This window comes from Lacerta agilis, chromosome 2, assembly GCF_009819535.1.
Source record: "Lacerta agilis isolate rLacAgi1 chromosome 2, rLacAgi1.pri, whole genome shotgun sequence".
Taxonomy (NCBI): domain Eukaryota; kingdom Metazoa; phylum Chordata; class Lepidosauria; order Squamata; family Lacertidae; genus Lacerta; species Lacerta agilis.
In genome coordinates, this window is record NC_046313.1 from 118,859,039 (window position 1) to 118,887,038 (window position 28,000).

General features: G+C 48.6%; 2 protein-coding genes across 3 annotated transcripts in view; one reads left to right on the top strand and one right to left on the bottom strand.

The window, feature by feature from the left end:
• LOC117042197 (zinc finger protein 658B-like) overlaps positions 1-28,000 on the top strand; it is a 240,752-nt gene that overhangs the window by 190,146 nt on the left and 22,606 nt on the right. The window lies entirely within an intron of this gene.
• Positions 18,124-27,944, bottom strand: LOC117042233 (H-2 class II histocompatibility antigen, E-S beta chain-like). 2 transcript variants are annotated; one of them, XM_033141760.1, is made up of 6 exons: positions 27,821-27,944; positions 25,236-25,505; positions 21,740-22,021; positions 21,498-21,608; positions 19,000-19,023; positions 18,125-18,492 (listed from the first exon to the last, which is right to left on the bottom strand). In XM_033141760.1, exons 1-6 carry the CDS (start codon positions 27,924-27,926, stop codon positions 18,479-18,481), a joined length of 807 nt encoding a protein of 268 aa, XP_032997651.1. In that variant the 5' UTR covers positions 27,927-27,944; the 3' UTR covers positions 18,125-18,478. The 2 variants fall into 2 exon arrangements, with proteins under 2 accessions (XP_032997652.1, XP_032997651.1); XM_033141761.1 differs by lacking the exon at positions 19,000-19,023 and having other exon boundaries at positions 18,124-18,492.

Consider the following 28,000-nt stretch of genomic DNA (forward strand, 5'->3'; position numbering starts at 1 on the left):
CCTTCGGAAAACCTCCCACTTTTCAAGGGGTCTTTTCGGCCGCCTTGAAACTTCCGACCTATAGACACTTCGGGTTCCTTGTCGAACGCGAGTGTCTCTAGAGCTACGTTTTCAGAGCAGCCCTTGCCTGTGTTCGGGTGGAAGCAGGAAGTGATGGCGCTGCCTTTGGCCTCCTGTTCTTGAGGCTCCCTCCGGAATTTGCCCCATACCAAACTCCCAGCTGCCTCTCCAACAGAATATTAAAAATACATTAAAGCAGGGCCGTCTTAAGTACAGAGATGCCTTCAGGTGTCTTCTAAACGTCAGACAGTTGATTAATTCTTTGATATATGATGGGAAGGGCGTTCCACAGAGCGGGAGCCACTACCGAGAAGGCCCTCTGCCTGCTTCCCTGTAACTTCGCTTCTCATAGTGATGGAAGCACCAGAAGGCGCTCAGTGCTGGACCTCAGTGTCCAGGCAGAAGGATGGGGGTGGAGACGCTCCTTCAGGTATACCGGGCTGAGGCCTTTTAGGCAGGGGCGTAGCAAGGGGGTGGGGCGGGGCGGGGCGGGCTGCCGCGGGCAGCGCCCTGCTGGGAGTGACACTTTGGGCGGTGGCCCCACCCCCGGGCTTTTTTTTTTTAAGGCTATTTTCGGTGCTGCCGGGGTGGAGACGCAGGGGCGGCCAGTGAGGCGGGGTGTCACTCCCCTCGCTGGCCGTCCCTGTGGCCCCGCCCCTGTAGCGCCGAAAATAGCCCCCACCCTCCAGCAGCTTTTCCCACCGCTGGCTGGCTTGCAGAGCCGGGGCATGGAGAGGGACGGACCAGTGAGGAGGGGTGACACCCCTCTTCACTGGCCCGCCCCTCTCCCTGCCCCGACTTGCGCTCCCCCGAGAGGGCCCAGGGGGCGGCTTCGGGAGTCTCTGCGGGCTGCAGAGACACCCAAAGCCCCCGCCCGGCATCCCCTGGGGCCGGGCGTCGTGGTGTGTGCATGCGTCATGACCTCTTGGGTGCCTCTTGGCTTCCTGCCCCAGGCAGCCAAGGGGCTAGAAACGCTGGAAAAGTTTGCTGACCCCTGGTTTTATACATGGAAAAGTACAGTAAATACAAGGAGCCTCAGAAAGAGGGGGAAGGAAGTCACGTTTCGAAATGTTAAAATGACTGTAAAATTATTGAAATGTATAAACCTGGAAATTGTAATATATATATATAATTCTGTGACTGAGGAGGGGGGGCTGAAGCAGCTTCTCTTTGAGTAGGTTTTTTTTAATATAAAATCTTTATTTTATTTCCAAATAGTTTACAAAATTTTACCAATTTTACAAATTCACATTACAAGCAATAAAGGAAACAATTTACATTGCAAACAATAAAAGAAAAGAAAAAAAGAGGAAATTACAGAAAAAGAAAAAAGTAAGAAACCAAAGAAAGAGGTAACAATAAAAGACAAAAAATGTAAATTATTGTTAAAGTTACAATAATCAACTTCCATTGCTGCATTTTTCTACCTACACTTATCTGAACATTTTTGCCATTCTTTCCTTCAACATCAAAATTCCCATAAATCAACTTTAATCGCTATTCTAGACACAACCAAAACCTTTGAGTAGGTTTTGCTTTGCTCTCTGCTGACCTCAGTCTCCTGGATCGTGGCCAGCTCCCCTCTTCCATTTCCCTGAATGCTGAGAGGTGCTCAGGCATGGGGAAGCGAAACTCCCCCCAGCGCCTCTCTACAGTGTCTCTCCCCCCCCCCCACTGCCAATGGGGGCAGAGAGAAGTGGGGTGATGGGGGGAACACAAGCTCTGGGCTCAGAGGGACCAGAGGAGAGGAGTTTCTCCCCTTGCCAGGATGGTAGTTGAAGACACAGAGTTTCAGCATATTGAATATACGAAACTACAGGTCCGTATAAGCTATGGTTTTCCCAGTAGTAATGTACGGAAGTGAGAGCTGGACCATAAAGAAGACTGATCGCCGAAGAATTGATGCTTTTGAATTGTGGTGCTGGAGGAGACTCTTGAGAGTCCCATGGACTGCAAGAAGATCAAACCTATCCATTCTCAAGGAAATCAGCCCTGAGTGCTCACTGGAAGGACAGATCCTGAAGCTGAGGCTCCAGTACTTGGGTCACCTCATGAGAAGAGAAGACTCCCTTGAAAAGACCCTGATGTTGGGGAAGATGGAGGGCACAAGGAGAAGGGGACGACAGAGGATGAGATGGTTGGACAGTGTTCTCGAAGCAACTAGCATGAGTTTGGCCAAACTGCGGGAGGCAGTGGAGGATAGGCGTGCCTGCCGTGCTCTGGTCCACGGGGTCAGGAAGAGTCGGACACGACTGAACAACAACAACAACAGGGGGAGTTGCTCTCTCCTGCTCAAGGGGAATCATCTCCCCTCCCGCACCCCCCAACTTCTCCTGACACCTTGGTGAACATGCTGCTGTGCTCTGCTGAGTTTGGCTTGGCGTGACCAACATGGAATGAGTGCCAACAGCTGCATCAGCCCTGGATTTCAGCCTGGTGGCAGCAGAACTCTTCTTCTTCTTATTTCCCAGGCCCAACCTGCTATTATCAAATGCCAGCTTCGGAGTCCGATTCGTGCTTCCGGCTGGATGGGAGAGTGTGTCTCTGGGCAAATGCAGAATATGCTCATGCCTTTGGGGGTTAGGGGCAGAGACCAGCGCAGGCCCCGGGATTTCATCCGTCCCAATGCCTTTCACTTTTATGAATTGTGAGCAGCATTGCAGGGGGTTGGACTGGATGACCCTTGGGTCCCTTCCAACTCTACGATTCTATGATTCCTGAGCCTGAGTCCTCTTGCCTTGCTGAGCTCAGGAAGAATCTGCCGGCAACTGGTGATGCTGGCCTCGCTCCGTTAGCGGATTGGGCAGGAATTTATTTGGAGGTGGGGAAGGCTGCTGTTCTCAGAAAAGCACTGCTGTTCCTGGAAATGGCTGGTGGTGGCTGGGAGAGGAGCCCAGCGATAAGGTAATTCTGAAAAGAGGGAAAAGGAGCTTGTTTGTTTGCTCAGAGAACTTCCACTTTCACCCAAAGGAGGTCTAGCTGAAATCGATTAAAATGCACACACAACTCTGCTGTTTTCCTCTCCCCCCCCCCCCGCTAGATTTGTGCATTATCTGTTGCTGAACAGCCTAATGATAGATAACACAATAAAAACAATCTCTGAGCAGAATCCCATTTTTGTTGATTTGATTTTAATTCCAGTACCTTAACCTGGTCTCCCTGTCCGCATTGCCTGCAACTGAGTAGCATCCGTGAGCATGCACAAAGTGCATTTACTTCACTGTAAATAGAGTCACACAAGGCTTTCAGGCCGCTGAGACTTCTTTCTTTCTTTCTTTCTTTCTTTCTTTCTTTCTTTCTTTCTTTCTTTCTTTCTTTCTTTGTCTTTCTTTTAAAGGTAGCAGGAGCAGGCTGATCATGCGTGCAGGATTCGGCCTGGTATTGAACCCGATTCAGTTATAAAAATGTGACGTTCAGTTAATTTCTAAAATGTATAACCTTTCATTAGATGGGCAAACGAAAGATGAACAGGTCAAATTGGTTATGGGCGAAGGATTTGGGTTATGATATTGAATCGGCAACATGGGAGAGACTATGGACAACAGGATTAAAATGTACAGCTTGTTACACTTTGAAGGAGAACCAAATGAAAATGATGTATCCTTGGTATTTCACTCCTAGTAAATTAGCTAAAAAGTATAAAAGGGTAAAGGTACCCCTGACCATTAGGTCCAGTTGCGGACGACTCTGGGGTTGCAGCGCTCATCTCACTCTATAGGCTGAGGGAGCCGGTGTTTGTCCGCAGACAGCTTCTGGGTCATGTGGCCAGCATGACTAAACCACTTCTGGCAAACCAAAGCAGTTCACGGAAACGGCGTTTACCTTCCCACCGGAGCGGTACCTATTTATCTACTTGCACTTTGACGTGCTTTCAAACTACTAGGTTGGCAGGAGCAGGGACCGAGCAATGGGAGCTCACCCCGTCACGGGGATTCGAACCGCCGACCTTCTGATCGGCAAGCCCTAGGTTGGAAATGAAAGAGAAAGAGGGTACTTTTTATCACATGTGGTGGTCATGTAAGGTGATAAAAGACTTCTGGGAAATGATAGATAATAAATTGAAGAAGAAAAATGTTGAAAATACAGTATCTTTTCCTAAGAAACCAGAAGCAAAATGGCAAAAAGTTACAGGAAGAATTAGAAACCAGGAAAAGGTGGTCTGTAATAAAGAATGGGGAAAGTTTATAATCTATTTTGAGGGGGGGGGAACTATTGTAAACGATTACACACATTGGTAGGATTGACAGAAAACTTGTAGCAAAAAATAGAACTATGAATTGATAAAGGATTTATAAGAATAGAGTTATGAAAGAGCTGCAGCGGTGGAAATCATTATATTAAAATCTGCAATGGGGGGTGGGAGGGAAGTCAAAGGGGACTGTATGTTTACGTTTTTATTTCGCTTGTGTATGCAAAATAGAAAACACACAAAAGATATTCAAAAAATTAAAATATGACATGAGAATAAGGAAAATGGCAACATGGCACATTAGCCTGCTGTTGTTATGCCGATCAGTAAATGTGCAGGGCGTTAGTGGTTCTTGGGCTGGCGGCAAAACAGTTCTATTGCTGCCGGTGGCCTGGCCTGGCTATTCTGCCTCCCCCCCCCCCCCCGCTGTGTTTTTCCTTTGAATTGGGTAGCAGCAGGGCAGGGGACTTTCCTGGAGCTGAGCTTTGATCTGAGCCAATGACAGGCTCCAAAGCTGGCTGGTCATCGGTTGCTAGGCAGGGGAGGTTTCCGCTTTTGCAAAAACCAAGACTTGGTTTTCCCCTTTGACTGTATCCCACGCAGCTGAAGGGTAGAAAGAGGCTTTTCTCTGGGCAAAGGCCGGGTGGGGTGGGGCAGGAGTGGGGCAAGAAAAAGCTTCAAGACAGCCTTGCCAGGGCAACCAGGCTAGATGGGCAGCATGTGAATAATAAAATTATTGTTTCAATTATTATAGCATAGATTAGGCCAACCAGCCCACCGCCCCACTTTTTCTGCTGGGTTGGGACCCTGGCCTTCTGCCCCAAAGTATTGCTCTGGGGGCAGCCCTACCCTGCCCCCATTAACAGGTTCTCCATTGTCTCGCTGTATTCATTAACTCTCACCAATTGGGTCCCCGTCCATTTGAGATCTAGAAGAATGTTTGTTCTTTCGGTGAAAGGTAACCTGCAATAAGATGACAATTCCCCTGTTCGTGCTCAAGCCTTGGCACCAGAAAGGACACCTCTCGCAAACCCATCAGGGAGCTCTTATTTGTTCAGTCGTTCAGTCGTGTCCGACTCTTTGTGACCCCATGGACCAGAGCACGCCAGGCACGCCTATCCTTCACTGCCTCCCGCAGTTTGGCCAAACTCATGCCAGTCGCTTCGAGAACACTGTCCAACCATCTCATCCTCTGCCGTCCCCTTCTCCTTGTGCCCTCCATCTTTCCCAACATCAGGGTCTTTTCCAGGGAGTCTTCTCTTCTCATGAGGTGGCCAAAGTACTGGAGCCTCAACTTCAGGATCTGTCCTTCTAGTGAGCACTCAGGGCCGATTTCCTTGAGAATGGATAGGTTTGATCTTCTTGCAGTCCATGGGACTCTCAAGAGTCTCCTCCAGCACCATAATTCAAAAGCATCAGTTCTTCGGCGATCAGCCTTCTTGATGGTCCAGCTCTCACTTCCGTACATTACTACTGTTGGACATGTTAGACGCTTCTAATAGCTGGATCCAGCAAGTGTTAAACTGTAAGCCAGGCTAGCTTCCGGATGAGACGATCACCTGGCTGGTGGGCCATTAAGGGAACAAAGGAAAGGGGCTCTCTGTGAGATGGCAAGTGGGTGGTACCCTCTCCGCTCCCTCAACTTGCAGATAGTGAGAAGGACAAATGGCAGAGTTTAGAGTTGAGTTGCAGTGGTGTGAGCCAGAGGCGAAAGCAGCAAGCTTGAGAGAAAGATCAAGGTTTGATTTCTGTTTGAATCCAAGGCTGCAGCTATGGGAGAAACAAGACACTTTTGAGATGTTAATTCTATGAACTCCTGCATCACAGGCTCAGGTTGTATATACTGGTGAAACTCGAAAAATTAGAATATCATGGAAAGGTTCATTTCTTTCTGTAATTCAACTTAAAAGGTGAAACTAATATGTGAGATAGACTCATGACACGCAAAGCGAGATATGTGTCAAGCCTTTATTTGTTATAATTGTGATGATTATGGCGTACAGCTGATGAGAACCCCAAATTAACAATCCCAACTTTGGGGTTTTCATCAGCTGAACACCAAAATCATCACAATTATAACAAATAAAGGCTTGACATATCTCGCTTTGCATGTCATGAGTCTATCTCATATATTAAACTCCAGTAGCTAATGAAAACAATTGCTTACATAAATGAACTTTTCCACAATATTCTAATTTTTCGAGTTTCGTGTGTGTGTGTGTGTGTGTGTGTGTGTGTAAATAAACCATATATCATAAAGACGCTACAGTCTCCCCTGTGCCTCATTCCCAAAAGGAAACGTGAACTCTGGGTAAGTGGATGGAACCCCGGGAATCTTGCATCACTCAGAGATTGAGGGGTGGGGAGTGAAATATGGGAAATGCTTCATTTAAAAAAAACATATACTGCAAGTTGAAAGAGTTTTCTGTCCTCCTTCGGGATACAGAACCCCCCCTTCCCCTGCCAAATCTTGGCCTTTCCCCTAAGATGAAATATTTGGGTTTTGGTTAAGAGCTCCCACCATGCCGACAAAGGTCCGTATAGTTCAAGCTATGGTTTTCCCAGTAGTAATGTACGGAAGTGAGAGCTGGACCATCAAGAAGGCTGATCGCCGAAGAATTGATGCTTTTGAATTATGGTGCTGGAGGAGACTCTTGAGAGTCCCATGGACTGCAAGAAGATCAAACCTATCCATTCTCAAAGAAATCAGCCCTGAGTGCTCACTAGAAGGACAGATCCTGAAGTTGAGGCTCCAGTACTTTGGCCACCTCATGAGAAGAGAAGACTCCCTAGAAAAGACACGACTGAACGACTAAACAACAACAACATGTGCAACACATAAAAATAGTGACGAAATAGGGAGAGGATGGAGTGCTGGTCAAATCTCGGCAGCCGGAAGGTATAAGATTGCACAGCAGGCTGGGCCTTGTCTGTTGGCCACTGTAATGTCCCTGAACAAGCCTTGGCACCAGAAAGGACGCTTCTCAAAAACTCCACTCTCAGGTATCATTTAACATCTGGAGACTTACAGGTCAGGAGGAAGAGCTGAACAACTGTTTTTCAACTAACTAACATTAATTCTTTTTTTTAACGAGGCAAAAATAGGAGCAAAATAGCAAAAATAGCAGATACCATAAAAGAGTGAATACTTCCTTGGGGTGTGTGGGATAATAATAATAATAATAATAATAATAATAATAATAATAATAATAATAATAATAATAATAATAATAATAATAATTTATTATTTGTACCCCGCCCATCTGGCTGGGTCTCCCCAGCCACTCTGGGCGGCTTCCACCAAACATTAAAATACATTTAAAATATCACAGTTTAAAAACTTCCCTAAACAGGGCTGCCTTCAGGAATTTTCTGAATGTCAGGTAGTTGTTTATTCCCTTGACTTCTGACGGGAGGGCGTTCCACAGGGCGGGTGCCACTACCGAGAAGGGATATGTTCTAGACCACTGAGATGGAAACCCACTAGTGGATTATGGCCTGATCCAAGGTTAGTCACAATAGGAGCACAACAACAACAACGAAGTTGAGGGAGCTGGGCATGTTTAGCCTGGAGAAGAGGAGACGGAGAAGAGATATGAGAGCCATCTTCAACCATTGGAATGTCTGTCCCATGGAATCATAGAATCCTAGAGTTGGAAGAGACCCCAAGGGCAATCCAGTCCAACCCCCTGCCAAGCAGGAAACACCATCAAAGTATTCCTGACAGATGGCTGTCAAGCCTCCGCTTAAAGAGCTCCAAAGAAGGAGACTCCACCACACTCCTTGGTAGCAAATCCCACTGCCGAACAGCTCTTACTGTCAGGAAGTTCTTCCTAATGTTTAGGTGGAATCTTCTTTCTTGTAGTTTGGATCCATTGCCCCGTGTCCGCTTCTCTGGAGCAGCAGAAAACAACCTTTCTCCCTCCTCTATATGACATCCTTTGATATATTTGAACATGGCTATCATATCACCCCTTAATGGAAGGTGGAGCAAGCTTGTTTTCTCCTGCTTTTGAGGGTAGGACCCAAACCAATGGATCCAAACCTCAATCAAATGGCGCTGGAACAGATTCCTTAGGAAGGTGGTGGCCTCTCCTTGCTTGGAGGTTTTTAAGCAGAGGTTGGATGGCCATCTGCTAGGCATTCTTTTGTTGCAATACCTGAAATGCATGGCATTGGACTAGTCACTAGATGACCCTTGTGTTCCCTTCCAAGTCTATGATTCTATGAGTGGCTAAAAGAAAATCCTGTGAATGGGAGGGAGAGCGTCCATGGAAACACCCCCCCCCCACTTTGAATAAAGGGCTCAGTGCCCCATTCCTCCAGTAGGGTGTGTCTTTCTTTCCCCCTCTCCTCACTTGTTATGCTTGCCTTCAGCTCTGGAATTTTCAAAGGCATCCTTCCTCAGTGATTAGGAACATTATAGGAACAATCTCTGTGTTCTATTGCAGGGTCAGACAATTGGTCCTTTAGCTCAGTACTAATGGTGACAGTGAAAGCACTGAGGACATTTACCTGTCTTGGAAAATCAGAAGAGCTGGACTGATGGATCAAGACAAGGGCTTATTTAATCCAGCAGGTCTCCTCTCATAATAATAATAATAATAATAATAATAATAATAATAATAATTTATTTGTACCCCGCCCATCTGGCTGGGTCTCCCCAGCCACTCTGGGCAGCTTCCAACAAATATTAAAATACATAAAATGGCTCTCCCAGATGTGTGGGGTGAGTGTGTCACTTCGAAAAAACCAAGCTAGTCAGGAAGCTATACCGAATCAAAAGATTGACCCAACAAATTCAGTGCTGTCTGCACTGACTGGCAGTGACTCCCCAGGGTTAATAATAATAATAATAATAATAATAATAATAATAATAATAATAATAATAATAATAATAATAATAATAATAATTTATTTATAGCCCGCCCATCTGGCTGGGTTTCCCCAGCCACTCTGGGCAGCTCCCAACAGAATATAAAAAACATGCTAAAACATCAAACATTAAAAACTTCCCTATAACAGGGCTGCCTACAGATGTCTTCTAAAAGTAGTTGTTTATTTCCTTGACATCTGATGGTATGGCGTTTCACAGAGAGGGTGCCGCCACCAAGAAGTCCCTCTGCCTGGTTCCCTGTAACCTCACTTCTCACAGCGAGGGAACCGCCAGAAGGCCCTCAGGGGAGGACCTCAGTGTCCGGGCTGAACGATGGGGGGTCTAAACCTGGGATCTTCTGCCAAGCAGATGCAATCCTTTGTGCTAATCCTTTCTGCTTGGGTTGGGGGTGAGGGTCCTTCCCTGTGAGAAGCAGAAATGGCTCCTCTGTGAGGAGGTTTTGCTGCGCTCACTGTTGACCTCAGCCTCCTGGATGGTGGCCAGCTTCCCTCTTTCATTTCCCTGAATGCTGAGCTGTGCTTGATTCATGGGGAAGCGTCCCCTTGGCTGCCAGCGGGGGCTGAAGGAAGGAGGGGGTGGGGGACAAACGCTCTGCGCCTAGAGGTCCTGCTTCTGTTGCCAGGGAGTGTGACCAGTGGAGGTGAGGGGGGAGGGAAGAGGAGGAAGAGAAGTTTCTCCCCTTGCTTAAGTAGCTTAAGAGAGTCTCCTGTACAGAGCCCCCCCCTTTGCACCCACACACCCCTCCGTCTGTTTACCCAACAAGATTCCTCCTTCCCAGCCTCTGGCAGGATCTGCACGTACACCAAAATTACTTTGGCACTCCCTGCAATAAGAAATCTAGCACAGCAGGGAGAAATGCACGCCAATCTGTTGCCAGGACACTTTTTTCTTTTCCTTCACATGAAGGGTGATGCTTGACAGCCACCTGTCAGGAATGCTTTGATGGTGTTTCCTGCTTGGCAGGGGGTTGGACTGGATGGCCCTTGTGGTCTCCTCCAACTCTATGATTCTATGATTCCATGATTCTATAAGGGGGGCATTAAAAATATGATGCAGCATCTGCACTGGTATATTCTGTTCTCCCATTTCAGGTCTCTGCCTCCTCATCTTCCTCCTCATCATCACCCTCATCCATCCCTGTGGGTGCCAGTGGAGTTGAGTGGGAATTCAGTTTGGAAACGCAAGCGGACTCAGTGGGAAACTGGGGCATGTGATGTGACAATCGGTCCAAAGCACAGGATTGGGCTGGCTGTCAGCCCCCAGGGTGTGTGAGATGAGAGGGGGGGAGCTGTTCTCTCCTGCTAAAGGGGAACCGTCGCCTCCCTCCCAGTCTCTCCTGGCACCTCGACGAAAACGTTGTCCTGCTTTTTTTTGGGGGGGGGGGTTGGCATGGCCGGAAAACAAAACTGTCACCTGCCCCGGTTTTCAGCCCAGGCTGGGGGGACTCCATCGCTCCAAAGTGCAGGAATGTTAATTCAAGAGGACCCCTTTTTAAAAACTTCCCAGACCCGATTTCCAGTTTCTTGCTATTATCAAAACCTTGTGGTCTGTCTCGGGAGACATCGGAGGAGGGCACCTGTGGGGGTGAAGTCAAACCCTTAGAGAGTTACAGCACCTGCTTCCCCACCTTTGGGCTGGCTGGACAGGACAGCGCCTCTGAGCACATGCAGAGTATTCCTACGCCTTTGTGCTTAAGGACAGAAACCAATATACAGCCCAGGAGAGCCAGTGTGGTGTAGTGGTTAAGAGCGGTAGACTCGTAATCTGGGGAACCGGGTTCGCGTCTCCACTCCTCCACATGCAGCTGCTGGGTGACCTTGGGCTAGTCACACTTCTCTGAAGTCTCTCAGCCCCACTCAGCTCACAGAGTGTTTGTTGTGGGGGAGGAAGGGAAAGGAGATTGTTAGCCGCTTTGAGATTCCTTCGGGTAGTGATAAAGCGGGATATCAAATCCAAACTCTTCTTCTTCTTCTCTTCAGGCTTCCCTTCCCTTTCAGAAATGATGAACAGCAAGCTTAGGCTGAGTCCTCAGATCTTGCCGTGCTCAGGCAGAGCCCGCTGGTCACTCTGAGAGAGGATTTGACAATAATGCTTCTGGGGAGGCAAGAGGAGGGGATTATTGACTATGCGAGCCCCAAAATGTGGGGTCCCCTCCAAACCTGTGCCAATGTTTTGCGGTCGTTTTTCATTGGGGGGGGGGGAGCAGCGCTCTTCCTGGAACGGGGTGGTAGGTGGCTGAGAAGGAAAGCAAAAGAAATTCTGCGAAGAGTTAAAATGGAGGTTGTTTGTTTAGGGAACTTTCACTTCCACCAAAAGGTTCAGAGGGAGTCTGGTCCACGGAGATTTAAAAAAATACCGAAACTCCCCCGCCTTCCCCTCCTCACACGCCCACCCCATGCATTTTCTGCTGTATAAGGATAGCTATAGCACGATCCACATCATCAAAGGAACGGCTTAGGGAGCTGGGTATGTTTAGCCTGGAGAAGAGAAGGTTAAGGGGTGATATGATAGCCATGTTCAAATATATCAAAGGATGTCATATAGAGGAGGGAGAAAGGTTGTTTTCTGCTGCTCCAGAGAAGCGGACACGGGTCAATGGATTCAAACTACAAGAAAGAAGATTCCACCTAAACATTAGGAAGAACTTCCTGACAGTGAGAACTGTTCGGCAGTGGAATTTGCTGCCAAGGAGTGTGGTGGAGTCTCCTTCTTTGGAGGTCTTTAAGCGGAGGCTTGACAGCCTCTGTCAGGAATGCTTTGATGGTGTTTCCTGCTTGGCAGGGGGTTGGACTGGGTGGCCCTTGGGGTCTCTTCCAACTCTAGGATTCTAGGATTCTATGAAAGGTTGAGCAACATTCTGTGTTTAATTCCAGTGCCAAAATCTGACATTCCCAACACCTCCTGGTGCCCCGGTTGCTAACAAACACACGCAGAATCCCCATTTCCCTCGGAGGTCCCTGGATGTGGTCCGAATGAGGCACATAAGCACATATACGGAGAGCCCTAAAGCTGGATCAGGCCGAAGGGGGACGCCCCCCACTCAAGTCCAGCATAGTCTATTTTCACAATGGCTGATCAGGTGCCCCAAATTGGAAGACACCTGGGCCGTTAGCAGGAGGAGCTGAGCAGAACAGCAGCATCAACTCTCCCCACCTGAAACTCCCAGGAACTGGTATTCTTCAGAGGCCTTTATTGCATCAGACAGCGGTGGGGTAAGGAGGGATAGAAATTTAATATAAATGTGGAAAAGAATAGAAATTTTATTTATTTATTTATTTATTTATTCATTCATTCATTCATTCATTCCATTTATACACCACTCTTTAAAGATTCCGGGGCGGGAAACGAGTCATGAGATAGACGGTGGAATAGGAATGTGTGTGGAAAGGAGTAACCTTCCCACCGGAGCGGTACCTATTTATCTACTTGCACTTTGACGTGCTTTCGAACTGCTAGGTGGGCAGGAGCTGGCACCGAGCAACGGGAGCTCACCCCGTCGCGGGGATTTGAACCGCCGACCTTCTGATCAGCAAGCCCTAGGCTCTGTGGTTTAACCCACAGCGCCACCCGCTTCCCTAAAAAGGTCGCCTAGTGCTGACATAAAGAAGACTGATCGAGGAAGAATTGATGCTTTTGAATTCTGGTGCTGGAGGAGACTCTTGAGACTCCCATGGACTTCAAAAAGATCAAACTTATCAATCCTTAAAGAAATCAGCCCTGAGTGCTCACTGGAAGGGCAGATCCTGAAGCTGAGGCTCCAGTACTTTGGCCACCTCATGAGAAGAGAAGACTCCCTAGAAAAGACCCTGATGTTGGGAAAGATGGAGGGACAAGGAGAAGGGGACGACAGAGGACGAGATGGTTGGACAGTGTTCTCGAAGCTACTAACATGAGTTTGGCCAAACTGCGGGAGGCAGTGAAGGATAGGCGTGCCTGGCGTGCTCTGGTCCATGGGGTCACGAAGAGTCGGACACGACTGAACGACTGAACAACAACAACAACAACAACAGTGCTGACATTAAACCTCACTATGGACAGACACTCCGAGGCACTGGGCACGACAATTAGTTGTCTGTTCATTTCACCTATGTTCATTTCAGCCTAGGATTCAGGAAGCTAAACTGCAGGGTTTTCTTTTTTTCTTTTTTATGTACCACAGAAATAAATAAGGCAGCTGACCAAACTGCAAAACTGTGTCAATCTATAATTAATTATATGAAAGCAACAGAAGGCCTAATTTGATTTACGCAGTTGCTGTGGTCTGCTGTGGTTGTTAGAGCTCTCAACAGTGTGGTGTAGTGGTTAAGAGCGGGAGACTCGTTATGTGGGGAACCGGGTTCGCATCTCCGCTCCTCCACATGCAGCTGCTGGGTGACCTTGGGCTAGTCACACTTCTCTCTGAAGTCTCTCAGCCCCACTCTCCTCACAGAGTGTTTGTTGTGGGGGAGGAAGGGAAAGGAGAATGTGAGCCGCTTTGAGACTCCTTCGGGTAGTCATAAAGCGAGATATCAAATCCAAACTCTTCTCTTCTTCTTCTTCTTCAACCAGCTGCCGCGAGTGTGTGGGCAGCGGCAGTGGGGGGTGGAGGTGGGGCAACCACAGCAAGAATTTCATGGGTGCCCTGGCCCCCAGGACCCCCAGGAAATTGCGCCAATGCTTGTGGGTGGACCTGATTCAATTACTGAAATAATAAGGGAGAATAAGGATATTGGCGTCCTGGTAAATTAATCCGCTCTGGTTATACAGCTCAGCACATTCCCAAATGCGTATGTGCATGCGAAGTTTGTTTTTCCCTACTGAAGCCAAAACTCTCGGTTGGGCAAGTGGCGAAGGAAGTCTGTTGTTGTTGTTGCTGCTGCTCGCAATGCCTTGCTTGCTTTCTGCCCCCCCCCCCCCCGCTGCACATGCTGAAGCACGTGCTGGGGATTTCCAGACCTGCCCTGGCGACTTTCCCTGCAGCTGAGCTTTGATCCCTGCCAATCACAGGCTCCATGGCTGCCTGGTCATCAGTTGCCAGGTAGGGAAGGTGTCACTTTTGCAAAAACCCAACCCTTGTCGCTGTCCTCGCTAAACAGCTCAGGCTGCTACAAGAGAGGAGAAGAAGCCTTTCTCTGGGCAAATGGAGGCGGCGGGTGCGAAACAGGCTTGGAAAGATTGGGTCTCCCTCTCTCTCTCTCTCTCTCTCTCACACACACACACACACAGAGAGAGAAAGAGATCACTTTCCCTCAACTTCACAGTGGGATCAGATGTTAAACAGGGTTGTGTTATTGCCCCAACTCTATTCATTATTTTCATTGCCGTGATCCTACACTTTGTCAAAGGGAAACTCCCCACCGCAGTAGAAATCATATATCGAACAGATGGAAAGCTCTTCAATCTGAGCAGGCTGAAAGCAAAGAGTAAGGTTACCGGTTACAGGTAGGTAGCCGTGTTGGTCTGCCATAGTCAAAAGAAAACAAAATAAAAAATTCCTTCCAGTAGCACCTTAGAGACCAACTAAGTATGTTCTTGGTATGAGCTTTCGTGTGCACACGAAAGCTCATACCAAGAACATACTTAGTTGGTCTCTAAGGTGCTACTGGATGGAATTTTTTATTTTATTTTGTTTTGAGTAAGGTTACCGTAACTTCCATCATAGAGCTTCAGTATGCTGATGACAACGTAGTGTGCGCACGCTCAGAGGATGACCTCCAAACCATCCTAAACACCTTTGCAGAAGCTTACGAAAAGCTTGGCCTGTCGCTCAGCATCCAAAAAACCAAAGTGCTGCACCAACAAGTACAAAATAGCCCCTCTGCTGTGCCACAAATCCAACTCAATGATGTGACATTGGAAAATGCCAATCACTTCTACCTAGGCACTTATCTTTCCACAAGGGCCGACATTGATGCCGAAATCCAGCATCGCCTGAGCTCTGCTATTGCAGCTTTCTCCCGATTGAAGTGCAGAATGTTTGAGGGACCGGGACATTCACAGGGAAACCCAAATGCTTGTTTACAAAGCCTTACTATATGCTTGTGAAACATGGTCATAGCCGAGAGTTTAGACTAAATGTGATCCACCTGGAGAAGGAACTGGCAAACCACTCCAGTATTTTGCCAAGAAAACTCCATGGACATAAAGAAGATTTGAGAAGAAAGTGAGAGTTTCCAAGGCATGCTCTGGTTCATGGGGTCACGAAGAGTCGGGCATGACTAAGACGACTAAACAACAACAACAAAGAAACACAGACGGTGATGTATCGAATACCCGAGAGCTTTTATTACTACAGTGGAATGCAAGTAACTGAGCAAAGCACCCTGCAAAAATGGGAGATGGATTCTTCTTTTTGGGGCAGAGGATGAATTGTCAGTCTTTGTTGCAACTCTGGCTGTTGGAGGTGTGGGGGGTTTGTGAGGCGAGGGTGTTCTTGAGCCCTGAAGGCAGGGCAGGAAGCCACTCTCAGCCCTCCAGAATCAACCATGCCAGCAGCCCTTGAGACTCAGGAGGAAGAGCTGCACCCCTGGTCGTCAGAGGGTGAGAACAGTGGCGGATCTTGGGGTCTCTGTTTCAGCTATGCCAAAATTCTGTGCCCCCCTGGCTCTCACGCTCCACTGTAAATCATAGTGGTTGCAACCCAGGCAGCTCCTACCAAGGCTTTGTGCCCAGTGTGACCAAACCAGTTGTGGTCTCCTCATTCTGCCTCTGGTGGGGACAGTTTTCACCGGGGAGCTTTGGCCACCCACATCTGCCCTGGGACCCCGTGCAGCCCCTCCCTGCTGAGAGGAGGGAGAGAAAATTAACCCTTCCTGGGCGCAGTCACCGTAAGGGTCTGCATTCTGCACCTTATATTGCCTACACAATTTGGCATCCTAAATCGTTTGATCTCCCATCAGAGAAATTCGTACACTTCTCTCTCATGCAAAGAAGAAGAAGAAGAGTTTGGATTTGATATCCCGCTTTTCACTACCCGAAGGAGTCTCAAAGCGGCTCACATTCTCCTTTCCCTTCCTCCCCCACAAGAAACACTCTGTGAGCTGAGTGGGGCTGAGAGACTTCAGAGAAGTGCGACTAGCCCAAGGTCACCCAGCAGCTGCATGTGGAAGAGCGGAGACACGAACCCGGTTCCCCAGATTACGAGTCTACTGCTCTTAACCGCTACACCACACTAGCTCAGGCTACCAAATGTAGAAAACACACTTACTAAAATGTGGAAATGGGCAGATTTTTTTTCTTCCAGGATGGACAAGTGAGGCACTCTGTGAATATTGACCTTTAATTGAAGGAAAACAGTTCAAAGACAACAGAGGGAGGTTGAGGACAATCTTTATTGCCGCAGCTCAGAGCAAATCATCCCAAGGCTTGAAATCGTTATCATCACAAAATAGCTGAATCTTTACATAGCAATTAAGAAATTATCTGTAGAGATAAAAGGCACCAGGGCAAAAGTGGGAGAGGGGCTGTCCCTGGAAACTGGACTCATCCTCCATATTGCGGAGTGTGTGATAATAGGGGGTATGCATTTAATATATTGTTATAGCTGGGGGGGGCTAGCACCCCTAAATTCCTGGAACCAGTAATGGGTTGAATCAAAGTCTCTGAATCTCCAGATCTAGCAGGGATTCAAAAGCTGGAACAATGATAATGGCTGCTAAGAATGAGCCATGAAGAATGTGGGTGGAGCCCCACCCTGAGGTCGGATTCAGTGAGCAGAGGCAAGAGTTTTGAGCTTTGGGGTTTTCTTTTGCTGTGGGCCTGATCACAGGGGAAAAGGTTTCACTCTGTAAGCAGCAAGCTGGAGGGAGAGACTCGGAACTATGGCTGGGGTCTGTTTGAATCCAAGGCTGCATGAGCTGTCGGAGAAGAAGGGACCTCTTGGGGTTCTGATGCTGTGAGCCCCTCCATCATATAGGCTCAGGTTGTATATATATGTGTGTCAATAAGCCATATAACCTAAGGACACCACAGTCTTCGCTGCCTCATTTCCTGGACCCCTGGAATCTCACACCACTCGAAGATTGGGGTGGCATGTGTCAATATACAACACCCTTTTAGAATGTGGTTTTTTGGGGAGGAGGTTTATTAGGTTATTACTTTTGGTTTGATTTTATATGTTGTGGTCTTGTTGTGAACCGCCCTGAGATCTCTGGGTATAAGGCGGTGTATAAACTCAATAAATAAATAATAATAATTATTATTATTCCCGCTTGGATCACGAGGAACTTGTTGGGTCTAATTTGCAACAACGGGAAACGGGTCTTTTGACTCCTATTTTCTCCAGAAGGTAGGTCCTTCCAAGATGGGGCTTACTGAAATTGAGTCAAAGTTTACGAGGAGGAAAACTTACGGGAAAATTCTGTGAGTTCCAGATCCTATCATGTGCCTTTCCAGGAAAGCAAGCCTTGCTGGTTTGACTGCACTTTCAGTATCACACACAGACGGGCAGCTGCTTGGAGTGTAGAAGGTTCAGTCCCCGGCACCTTCAGGAAGGGCTAGAAAGACTCACCCTCTGAAACATCAATTGAGCCACTGCCAGTCAGTGTGGGCATATGGGACCAGCCCTAGTGGAAAGGCTGCTGAGCCAGATGGACTCGGTCTAAGGCAGTTTCCAGTGACCCAGTGTTCTCAGGGGAGGGGCAGCTCATGCAGGGGGCAGCAGGGGAGGGAGCCATCTTAATCCACAGCAAGAAGAGCAACGAAGGAAGTGGGTGTGGGGAACCTTCTCCAGCACAAGGGCCACATTCTCTTCTGGAGAACCTTCTGGGGGCCACATGCCAAGGATGGCCAGGAGCAAAGCATCAAATGGCAGCTCGCCCTCCCCTCTCCATCCTCCGTCAAGGCAAGCAAGAAACAATATTGGAATAGAAGGACAAATCCCAGCCAGGCAAAGTCTCTGAAGGAAGGGGCAACGCAAGGCTGGGGAGAGTCCCAGGGGCCACATGAAGAGGTTTGAGAGGCCACATGTGACCTGTCCCCAATCCAGCTCTCAGGCTCCCCCTCAGGGCTTGAAGGACCAGTCCTTGCAGTGTTAGGAGATTCGTGGTTGTTTTCAGGGACAGCTCAGGCTCCTTCAGGGAGATTCAAAGCACAAATTCTCTAGCAGAGAGGTGCAAAGAAGTAAAATCAGGTTGCCTTAACTTGCAATAAACAAGCAGAGAGGGAAACACAAAAAGAAACTTTCCCCAAATGAGAAACAGAGGTATTGGGGGGGGGCACACTGTTGTTCTTGATCTGTGACTCTTTCCATCCACCTTCCAAGGAGGTTTCCACCCTCTGAGCATGGACAGAGGGCAACTGGCAGGGAGAACAGAGCTTCTCCACATCCCAGGATCCTGATGGAGCAGCCAAGTCTAACTGATGAGTCCTGCAGGCAGAGGAGAGAGAAACAAGCCCATCACTGTGGAGTGAGGAATGGGGAAAAAGGGGTAGAAGAATCCCTGGCAAGATTGGGGGGGACACTCCATAGAGAGACCATCAGATATTGTGAACTACAATTCCCATCGCCACCAGTTATGGGACTGGCAGGGGGGTCACTGAGGAGGGAAGGAGGCAGCGAGAGGGAGACTTGGCTGGCTTTGACAGTGGAGAAGAGGAGACCAAGGAGATCTGCCTTGCTCAGATATTTGGAACCACGGACCCTGGACAAAATGTGGCCCCCAGACCAAACGCCAGCCCTGGTCTCTTCCCTTGGTCTCTGCTAAGGAACTTTGCTTGACTGGCTCCCAGGTGGGACATTCCCCTGAAGAGCCACTAACAAACACATGAACAAAGCAAGACCCACTAACAAAGCAAGCCATGGGGGGGCACACCAAGTAGCCAGGAGAAGGGGGTTGGGGGAGGAGGAGGATGGAAGAGCAGAGAGGAAAGTTACCTGCAGGCTGAGGAACAGTTCGCCCTGGGAGAGAGAAAAATAGAAGATTCAGTCAGCACCAGATATCCCATGAAATAGTTTCTTTGGGAACGCCCCCCACCCCCAGATCAAGATAACACACTCAAGGCACAGCTAGGAAACCCCCCCCCCACACCCTCATACTGTTTTATGGAGTATGAGGGGTGAAAGAACAAAATAAAAACTTTTCAAAAGGGAATTAAATGTTTTGCAGTAAGTAATTGTATGTTTTGCAGCAAGTTCCAGTGTCTCTTATCTGTTTAGTATGGTATGTGAGTATGGTCTCGGACCGTAATAAATCCAATTCAATATGCGTCCTTGGTCTGCTCAAAGGCTTCAGAGCCAGAGCTGTTTTTGAATTTCTCCCTCATATGTTGCATAGGGGGGAGAGAAGGCAAGCAAAATGCGAGGGAGATCGTGAAAGATACAGGAAATTGAATGCAGATTTCCAAAGAATAGCAAGGAGAGACAAGAGGGCCTTTCTAAATGAACAATGCAAAGAAATAGAGGAAAATAACAGAATGGGGAAAAACAGAGATCTGTTCAAGAAAATTGGAGATATGAAAGGAACATTTCGTACAAAGATTACCACAATTAAGGACAAAAGTGGAAAGGACCTAACAGAAGCAGAAGACATCAAGAAGAGGTGGCAAGAATACACAGATGAACTATACCAGAAAGATATGGAGGTCTCATACACCCCAGGTAGTGTGGTTGCTGACCTTGAGCCAGACATCCTGGAGAGGGAAGTCAAATGGGCCTTAGAAAGCCTTGCTAACAACAAGGCCAGTGGAAGTGATGATATTCCAGCTGAACTATTTAAAATCCTAAAAGATGATGCTGTTAAGGTGCTACACTCAATATGCCAACAAGTTTGGAAAACTCAGCAGTGGCCAGAGGATTGGAGAAGATCAGTTTACATCCCAATCCCAAAGAAGGGCAGTGCCAAAGAATGCTCTAACTACCGCACAATTGCACTCATTTCACACGCTAGCAAGGTTATGCTTAAAATTCTACAAGGCAGGCTTAAGCAGTACGTGGACCGAGAACTCCCAGAAGTGCAAGCTGGATTTCGAAGGGGCAGAGGAACCAGAGACCAAATTGCAAACATGCGCTGGATTATGGAGAAAGCTAGAGAGTTCCAGAAAAACATCTACTTCTGCTTCATTGACTACACAAAAGCATTTGACTGTGTCGACCACAGCAAACTATGGCAAGTTCTTAAAGAAATGGGAGTGCCTGATCACCTCATCCGTCTCCTGAGAAATCTGTATGTGGGACAAGAAGCTACAGTTAGAACTGGATATGGAATAACTGATTGGTTCAAAATTGGGAAAGGAGTACGACAAGGCTGTATATTGTCTCCCTGCTTATTTAACTTATATGCAGAATTCATCATGCGAAAGGCTGGGCTGGATGAATCCCAAACCGGAATTAAGATTGCCGGAAAAAATATCAACAACCTCAGATATGCTGATGATACAACCTTGATGGCAGAAAGTGAGGAGGAATTGAAGAACCTTTTAATGAGGGTGAAAGAGGAAAGCGCAAAATATGGTCTGAAGCTCAACATCAAAAAAACTAAGATCATGGCCACTGGTCCCATCACCTCCTGGCAAATAGAAGGGGAAGAAATGGAGGCAGTGAGAGATTTCACTTTCTTGGGTTCCATGATCACTGCAGATGGTGACAGCAGTCACGAAATTAGAAGACGCCTGCTTCTTGGGAGAAAAGCAATGACAAACCTAGACAGCATCTTAAAAAGCAAAGACATCACCTTGCCGACAAAGGTCCGTATAGTTAAAGCTATGGTTTTCCCAGTAGTAATGTACGGAAGTGAGAGCTGGACCATCAAGAAGGCTGATCGCCGAAGAATTGATGCTTTTGAATTATGGTGCTGGAGGAGACTCTTGAGAGTCCCATGGACTGCAAGAAGATCAAACCTATCCATTCTAAAGGAAATCGGCCCTGAGTGCTCACTAGAAGGACAGATCCTGAAGTTGAGGCTCCTGTACTTTGGCCACCTCATGAGAAGGGAAGACTCCCTGGAAAAGACCCTGATGCTGGGAAAGATGGAGGGCACAAGGAGAAGGGGACGACAGAGGATGAGATGGTTGGACAGTATTCTCGAAGCTACTAACATGAGTTTGGCCAAACTGCGGGAGGCAGTGAAGGATAGGCGTGCTTGGCGTGCTCTGGTCCATGGGGTCACGAAGAGTCGGACACGACTGAACGACTGAACAACAACAACACAACAACAACAAATGTTGCATAGGAGGTTTAGGTCTTAATCTACAGATTTAAACCTCAAACCAACTCCATACTAGCTGAGGCTCCATTTGAGACACCAAGATGGACCTCCTAGGAGTGGAGAAGGCCCAAAACCCTCTCCAGAGCCTCTGCCTAAGAAGAGGAGGGGAGCCTGGAGCCCAATCCAACCCCCCCAACCCTCCCCTCTCCCCCTGGCACCCCATCCTCACCTTTCTTGTTCTTCAGGTAAAGGGCGAGTCCCGTGGCCCCAAAGACCAGCCCCAGCACAATCCCCACAATCCCCGTCCACATCTTGCTCCTGGCAGAGTCCGACTGGGGCTCTGAAGAAAGAAAAAGCCTTGAGTGAGGAAAGGCAGGCCTGGGCTTGACCCATCTAGTCCCCCAGGAATGTCCCCCCACTCCCTTGGGCAAGAGATGGGGAAGGTGGGTCAGGGCTGGGAAGGCGTCCTACCCCATTGCACCGTGACGGGGCCTTCGAAGCTGGCGTGCTCCACCTGGCAGGTGTAGACGTCTCCACGTTCCGGCTTTGTCTCCAGCATCACCTCAATATGGAAGGTCCAGTCCCCGTTCCGGATGAGGTCCGTGGTCCACACTTTGGGCTCCTCCTTCCCGTTCCTGAACCACTTGATCTCGATCCCCGCAGGGAAGAAGCGGTTCACATTGCAAATCAGCAGAGTGTTGTGTGGTGAAGATTCATCGTTGTCTGTGGGGGTGATCTTCACCTTGGGCTGGACTGGGGGAGGGAGGCAAGGGAGATTGGGGAGGAAGGCCAGAAATTTAGGCAGGGAGGGACCTAGAGCAGGGGTCCCCAAAGTAAGGCCCGTGGGCCGGGTACGGCCCGCGCAAGCCAATTATGCAGCCCCCGCCGACCCCCGCCACCTGCTCTTAACGGCATGGCTGCCCATCTCCGGTTTGGCGCAGCACCGGAAATAGCTTGTGCGCGTGTGCAAGTGTCATTTCCGGCGCACTTCCAGTTCTGCAGAGGCCCATGCGCATGCGCACAAGCTATTTCCGGCGCCACGCCAGAAATGCACTGGAAAAAGGGAGTGTGCGCACATGGGCACGCGCTCCTCCGTCCTCTGGCCCGCCGTGCGATTGGCACAGGAGGAAGCGGCCCTAGGCCGGGTAAGTTTGCTGACCCCTGACCTAGAGGATTCGAGGGAGGGAGGAGAGGGGAACGAGACAGTCCAGGGCTGTAGTTAACTGGACTAGCCAGGGTCTTAGGCCTGAGTGAAGCGGGGGGGGGCTTCCTCCAACCACAGCCCCCCTTCCCCTTTCCCCCTGTCTGGTCTGTTTTTGGAACTGTGTGTGAAAGAGAAAAAGTTTGCTCTCCAAAGAAAGTTGAAAAGGGAATGTTTCTTTCTTTCTCTTTTGCTTCCCTCAATGCCTCAGAGATAAATTAAAAGTGGTGCTTGTATGTTCTCGTTCTCTCTCTCTCTCTGTCTCTCTGTCTCTCTCTCTCTGTGTGTGTGTGTGTGTGTTTGGAGCTAAAGGACAACATACATGTTTACATGTGAATACATAAGGACGGCACTGCCGCACACAATCAGCTACAAAAACTGAGTCCTCTTTATACTGAAAACAAAATACCTGCAATGAAAGAAATGTGATGCTGACACACAAAGCACTTCGTATTTATCCCTTCCTGTACAGTGGTACTTTGGGTTACAGACACCTCAGGTTACAGACACTTTTATTTTATTATTTAGAGCCTTAATCTGCAAGCCTTCACTACTCAGAAGTCCCAATGAATTCAATGGAGCTTACTCCCAGGTAACTGTGTCAAGATTCTGCAGTCTTATACAGTGGTACCTCCGGTTACGAACGTAATTCGTTCCAGAGGTCCGTTCTTAACCCAAAACCATTCTTAACTTGAGGATATGCCTTTGCTAATGGGGCCTCCTGCTTCCGATAGCATCCCAGGGCAAAGTTCGCTACCAGGAACACCTACTTCCGGGTTAGTGGAGCCTGTTACATTATTCTTATTATATACCAGGGGTCTCAAACTCAAATTCATCGGGGGCCGCATCAGCAGTTTGGTCACCCTCAAAAGGCCGGTTGTATCTGTAGGACTATGTGTCCACTCTTTATTATCATAAATTATTGTCACTGCCGGCGGCGGCTACACGGGCCACATGACGAGGTCTGGCGGGCTGGATTCGGCCCGCGGGCCATGTGTTTGACACCCGTGTTATATACAGTCATTATATTTCTTACAATTCCTGGGAATCTCAGGAGTTTTTTCCTTTTTTCCTAGCAAACAGGATGCTATTCAGAAATCACTGTACAGTATCCTTTACTTACAGTACAATGGTCTACTCAGTGTTTTCCAAACTTGGGTTGCCAACTGTTTTTGGACTATAATTCCGATCCTCCCTGACCACTGGTCCTGCTCGCTAGGGAGGATGGAAGTTGCACAAAAACAGCTGAGGTTCTTGTGCCTTTTAGTTCTGCGTGGCAGGCAGAAATTCAACAGGTGAAGCCCTTTTTCTCCTATGGAAATGCAATTATTGGGAAAGTTTCACCTGTTCACATTGGGAAAGCTTCACCTGTCAGACATTTTTGTGTGTTGTGTGTGTGTGAGAGAGAGAGAAAGAGAGACTGCCATTTATTTTTGGGCCCTTCACTCCAATTGAAAAACAGCACATCAATTTGTGCATGATATAGAGCAGATGTTATGCAAATCCATACACATACAACCTGCCCAGCACCAAGTGATTATAGTAATTTTTATTTCAATATGTTTTTGACTTAGGGATGATCCCTGGAGAACGGGGGATGGGGGAGCTGGAGGGGTGCCTGGCAGCTGAAAATAGTAATGAGTTGGTAGGAGGGAAATGGACTCTGTTTATAATAATTATTATTTAATCCTTCATGTATTTGATTTGGAGATGGTGGGGTTAATTTCTTACCATATTCCCCAAAGTTAAAATCCGGACAAAGTTGGGGTTTTTTGGAGGGAACATATCCCACCCAAAATTAAGTTTTTAGGCTTTTTTGGGATTGTAATAGCATTTTAAAAATCGCCCGACTTGCCATACATCCAGATTTTTCCAGACATTTTGCTGATTCGGACCATTTTGCACCATTTAAACACCCCAATTCCCCAGGCATGTCTGGGAAAACCCAGACATATGGCAGCCCTACCTGAATCCATGTCAGGTGTGTAAGAAACATGCTAAGTTGTCACAATTAATAATCATGTATTTTAAAAATGTTCATGGTTTCTGTTTGAAATGCTCTCTTTCTCCTCCCCATGAAAGGCTGCCTATGCCCCCCTTGCAACCCCCACTCTAATGTAGTCCAGTGCTGGACTGTGTCCTGGGTTCAAATCCCCCTCACTGGGTGTCCCTGGCCAGCCCCTGCCCCTCAGCCTGGCCTCCCTCACAGGATTGTTGTGGGGATGGAATGAGCAGAGGGAGAACCACGGACAGACCACCATCTCCAGCTCCTGGGGGGAAATGGTGGGAATGCACAGGCAGGAAATGAAATAAATACTGCAATTTTGTGTTGTAAGCCGCCCTAAGACCTACAGGTATAGGGCGGGATACAATTTTAACTAATAATAATAAAAAATACATAAATACATAAATAAACTAAGGCAGACATTGCGATAGACGAAATGGTTTATGGTGCTTCCAGTGAGCACAGAAACTCCCCTGCCTCTGCCTCTGGAGTGGGGCACCAGGAAACGCCCCCCCTTCCTCTCTGAAAAGCGGGAGGGGAGGGGGCCCGGGGAGGGGCAGCAGCCACAGGGGCCGCTGTCAACTTTTCCCCTTTCTTGCGAGGAATCCTATTTGGAATAAGGGAATTTCCCTTTAAAAAAGGGGAAAGTTGACAGCTATGGGAGGAGGGGAAGTCCTGTGTCCACCCCACGGCCCCCATTTTGGGTTCTTCCGGGGGGCCCGTTTCCCATGACGACCCCCCCTCCCCGATTCCGGACTCACCGCGCCGGGCCTGGGAGAAGGGCTCGAGGACCCCGTAGTTGTGCCGGCAGAAGCGATCCACCTCGGCCCTCTCGCTCTGTAGGTAGTCCTTGTCCTGGTTCCATTGCTTGGCGATGAGCTCCCCCAGTTCAGCCACCGCCACGAACTTCCCTAAGTCGCTATCGAAGTAAGTGAGCTCCTGCCGGCCGAAGAAGTACCTATCTAGGTAGCGGATCCGCTGCGTCCCGTTGGAGAAGTGGCACTCGGACTTCGCCTGGTGCAGGAAATGCTCTGCGGGGGGGGGGGGAGAATGAAAAGGGGGGTGGAGACTTCCAGTTCCCGGTTGCCTTAAGAGGAACAGCTCCCCCCCCCAATAGCCAGCTGGCGGGCAGGAGAGAGATGGTCTGTCTCTCTCGCATTTTCCCTCTCTCTCTCTCGTGTCACGTGATCCCATGGCGGGGAGGGGGGCGGAGGCTGAGCAGGGAGGACCCCCGCCTCACCTCCCCCCAAAGGAAAGAGAGATAGAGCGGCAGGAAGGCCGTTGTGGAGAGGGAGCCACAACCTCCAAGACCCTGGACCCCAAAGACGTAGCCAGGATTAGGGGGGGGGGGGAGAACCGAGCTATCTGCTAATTAAATTAATTAATTAATTTAGGGGGGGCTGCTGCTCCCCGCCCCCGATGGCAACGCCCATGCTTATCTCCAGTAACCCTCCCTCCCCTAGTTTATTGCCCGGCAACTGAAAGAGGAAATGTTGGGGGGTGGGAGAGAGACCAGGAAAAGGGTGAGGTGCCGAGGAGGGAGGGAGACGCTTCTCTGCTCTGAACCGGGCTTCACTGCAACCCCCCCCCCCACGAGACTCTCCCTCTGCTGGGGACCCAGTTTCACTTTCGCTTTCCCTGCCAGAGCGCAGGAAGTGACGCCTGTTTACGCAAGAGGCCATTTCAGCACCCTGAAGACCCCAAGGCAGGGTGGGCAGTGGGCAATGGGAGAGGGGACCTGACACGAGGGGGGGGGAGAAGTTCGGGGTCCCCAGAGCAGGGAGGCCTTTGCCCCAGTTTCGCTCCTAATTTCATGGCCGCAGCCAAGGGGGCAGCTGCCCCTCCACAATAAACATTAATAAAAATACATAGCAAACTGAGATTCTCCCCCTCCTGACAAAAGGCCTGCCCCTCCCTAACAAAAATCCTGACTACGCCCATGCCTGGGTTTCTTACTGTCCTGCAGGAAGACTATTCAATGTGTTAATACTGTAGTTTTATTTTTAAATAATCAATTGATTCTTATTTGTAAGCTGCTGGGTAGAATTTTACTGCTGAAAGGTAGGATATAATTAATAGCAATAAATAAATGTTCTCTCCTTCCCAATCCAAGAAGCCTGAGCTGCTCTTTTTCAGTGGAAGAAGCAAAGATCACCCGTGGGGAAACAATGATTCTTCAACATCAATTTCGCTGAATTAAACCATGTTGTACGGATGCCTGATTATTGTCTTTCAAAGCAACTACTCAGGGTTCAGTCCTCTCCCCCATGCTTTTTAATATCTATATGAAGCCCCTGGGAGAGATCATCAGGGGGTTTGGGCTGGGTGTTCATCAGTATGCAGAATCCAGAATGTGGCGGCTAGGAACCACATAACACTGGTCCTGAGAGATCTAAATTGGCTCCCAGTACTTTTCTGATAGGCGTGCCTGGCGTGCTCTGGTCCATGGGGTCACGAAGAGTCAGACACCACTGAACGACTGAACAACAACACTTTTCTGAGCACAATTCAAAGTGTTGGTGCTGACCTTTAAAGCCCTAAACGGCCTCGGTCCTGTATACCTGAAGGAGCGTCTCCACCCCCATCATTCAGCCCGGACACTGAGATCCAGCGCCGAGGGCCTTCTGGCGGTTCCCTCCCTGGGAGAAGCAAAGCTACAAGGAACCAGGCAGAGGGCCTTCTCGGTAGTGGCACCCGCCCTGTGGAACACCCTTCCATCAGAACAACAACTATCTGACGTTTAGAAAATACCTGAAGGCAGCCCTGTTTAGGGAAATTTTAATCTGTGATATTTTAATGTATTTAAATATTTGTTGGAAGCTGCCCAGAGTGGCTGGGGAAACCCAGCCAGATGGGTGGGGCACAAATAATAAATCATTATTATTATTATTATTATTATTATTATTCCAAACTTAAAAATGGAAAGCATAATGCTGGTGGTCAACAAAAGAGATTTAAAGACTCTCTTAAGGCAAATCTAACAAAATGTAATATAAACACCGACCATTGGGAAACACTTGCCTGCGAGTGCTATGAATGGAGAACAGCATTTACCAAAGGCGTCATGGACTTTGAAGACCCTCGAACTCAGGACGCAAAGGAGAAACGCGCTAAGAGGAAGGCACGCTTGGCAAATCCACACCGTGATCAACTCCCGCCAGGGAACCAATGTCCCCACTGTGGAAGGACGCGTGGATCCAGAATTGGACCCAACAGTCACTTACGGAATGACTGTCAAGATCATGGAAGACCATCTACGAGGGATCGCCAAACGAGCCCCACTGATGGGGGTCCCGCTAAGCGGAGTTTCCTCTTCCTTCTCCCCCATTGCAGAATCTTTGCTCACCTGGAGGCTCCTCCACGCCCAGCCCCTCCGAAGCGGAGACCACCAGCGCCCCCATCCCCAGCAGGAGCCCCCAAAAGGCCAAATGCGCAGCACCGGAGCCCCCCATCCTTCTCTCTTCTTCGCCCCCTGAAGACTCCGAAATGGGACTTTCTCCGCTCTGCCCCGGGGGAAACTCCTGCA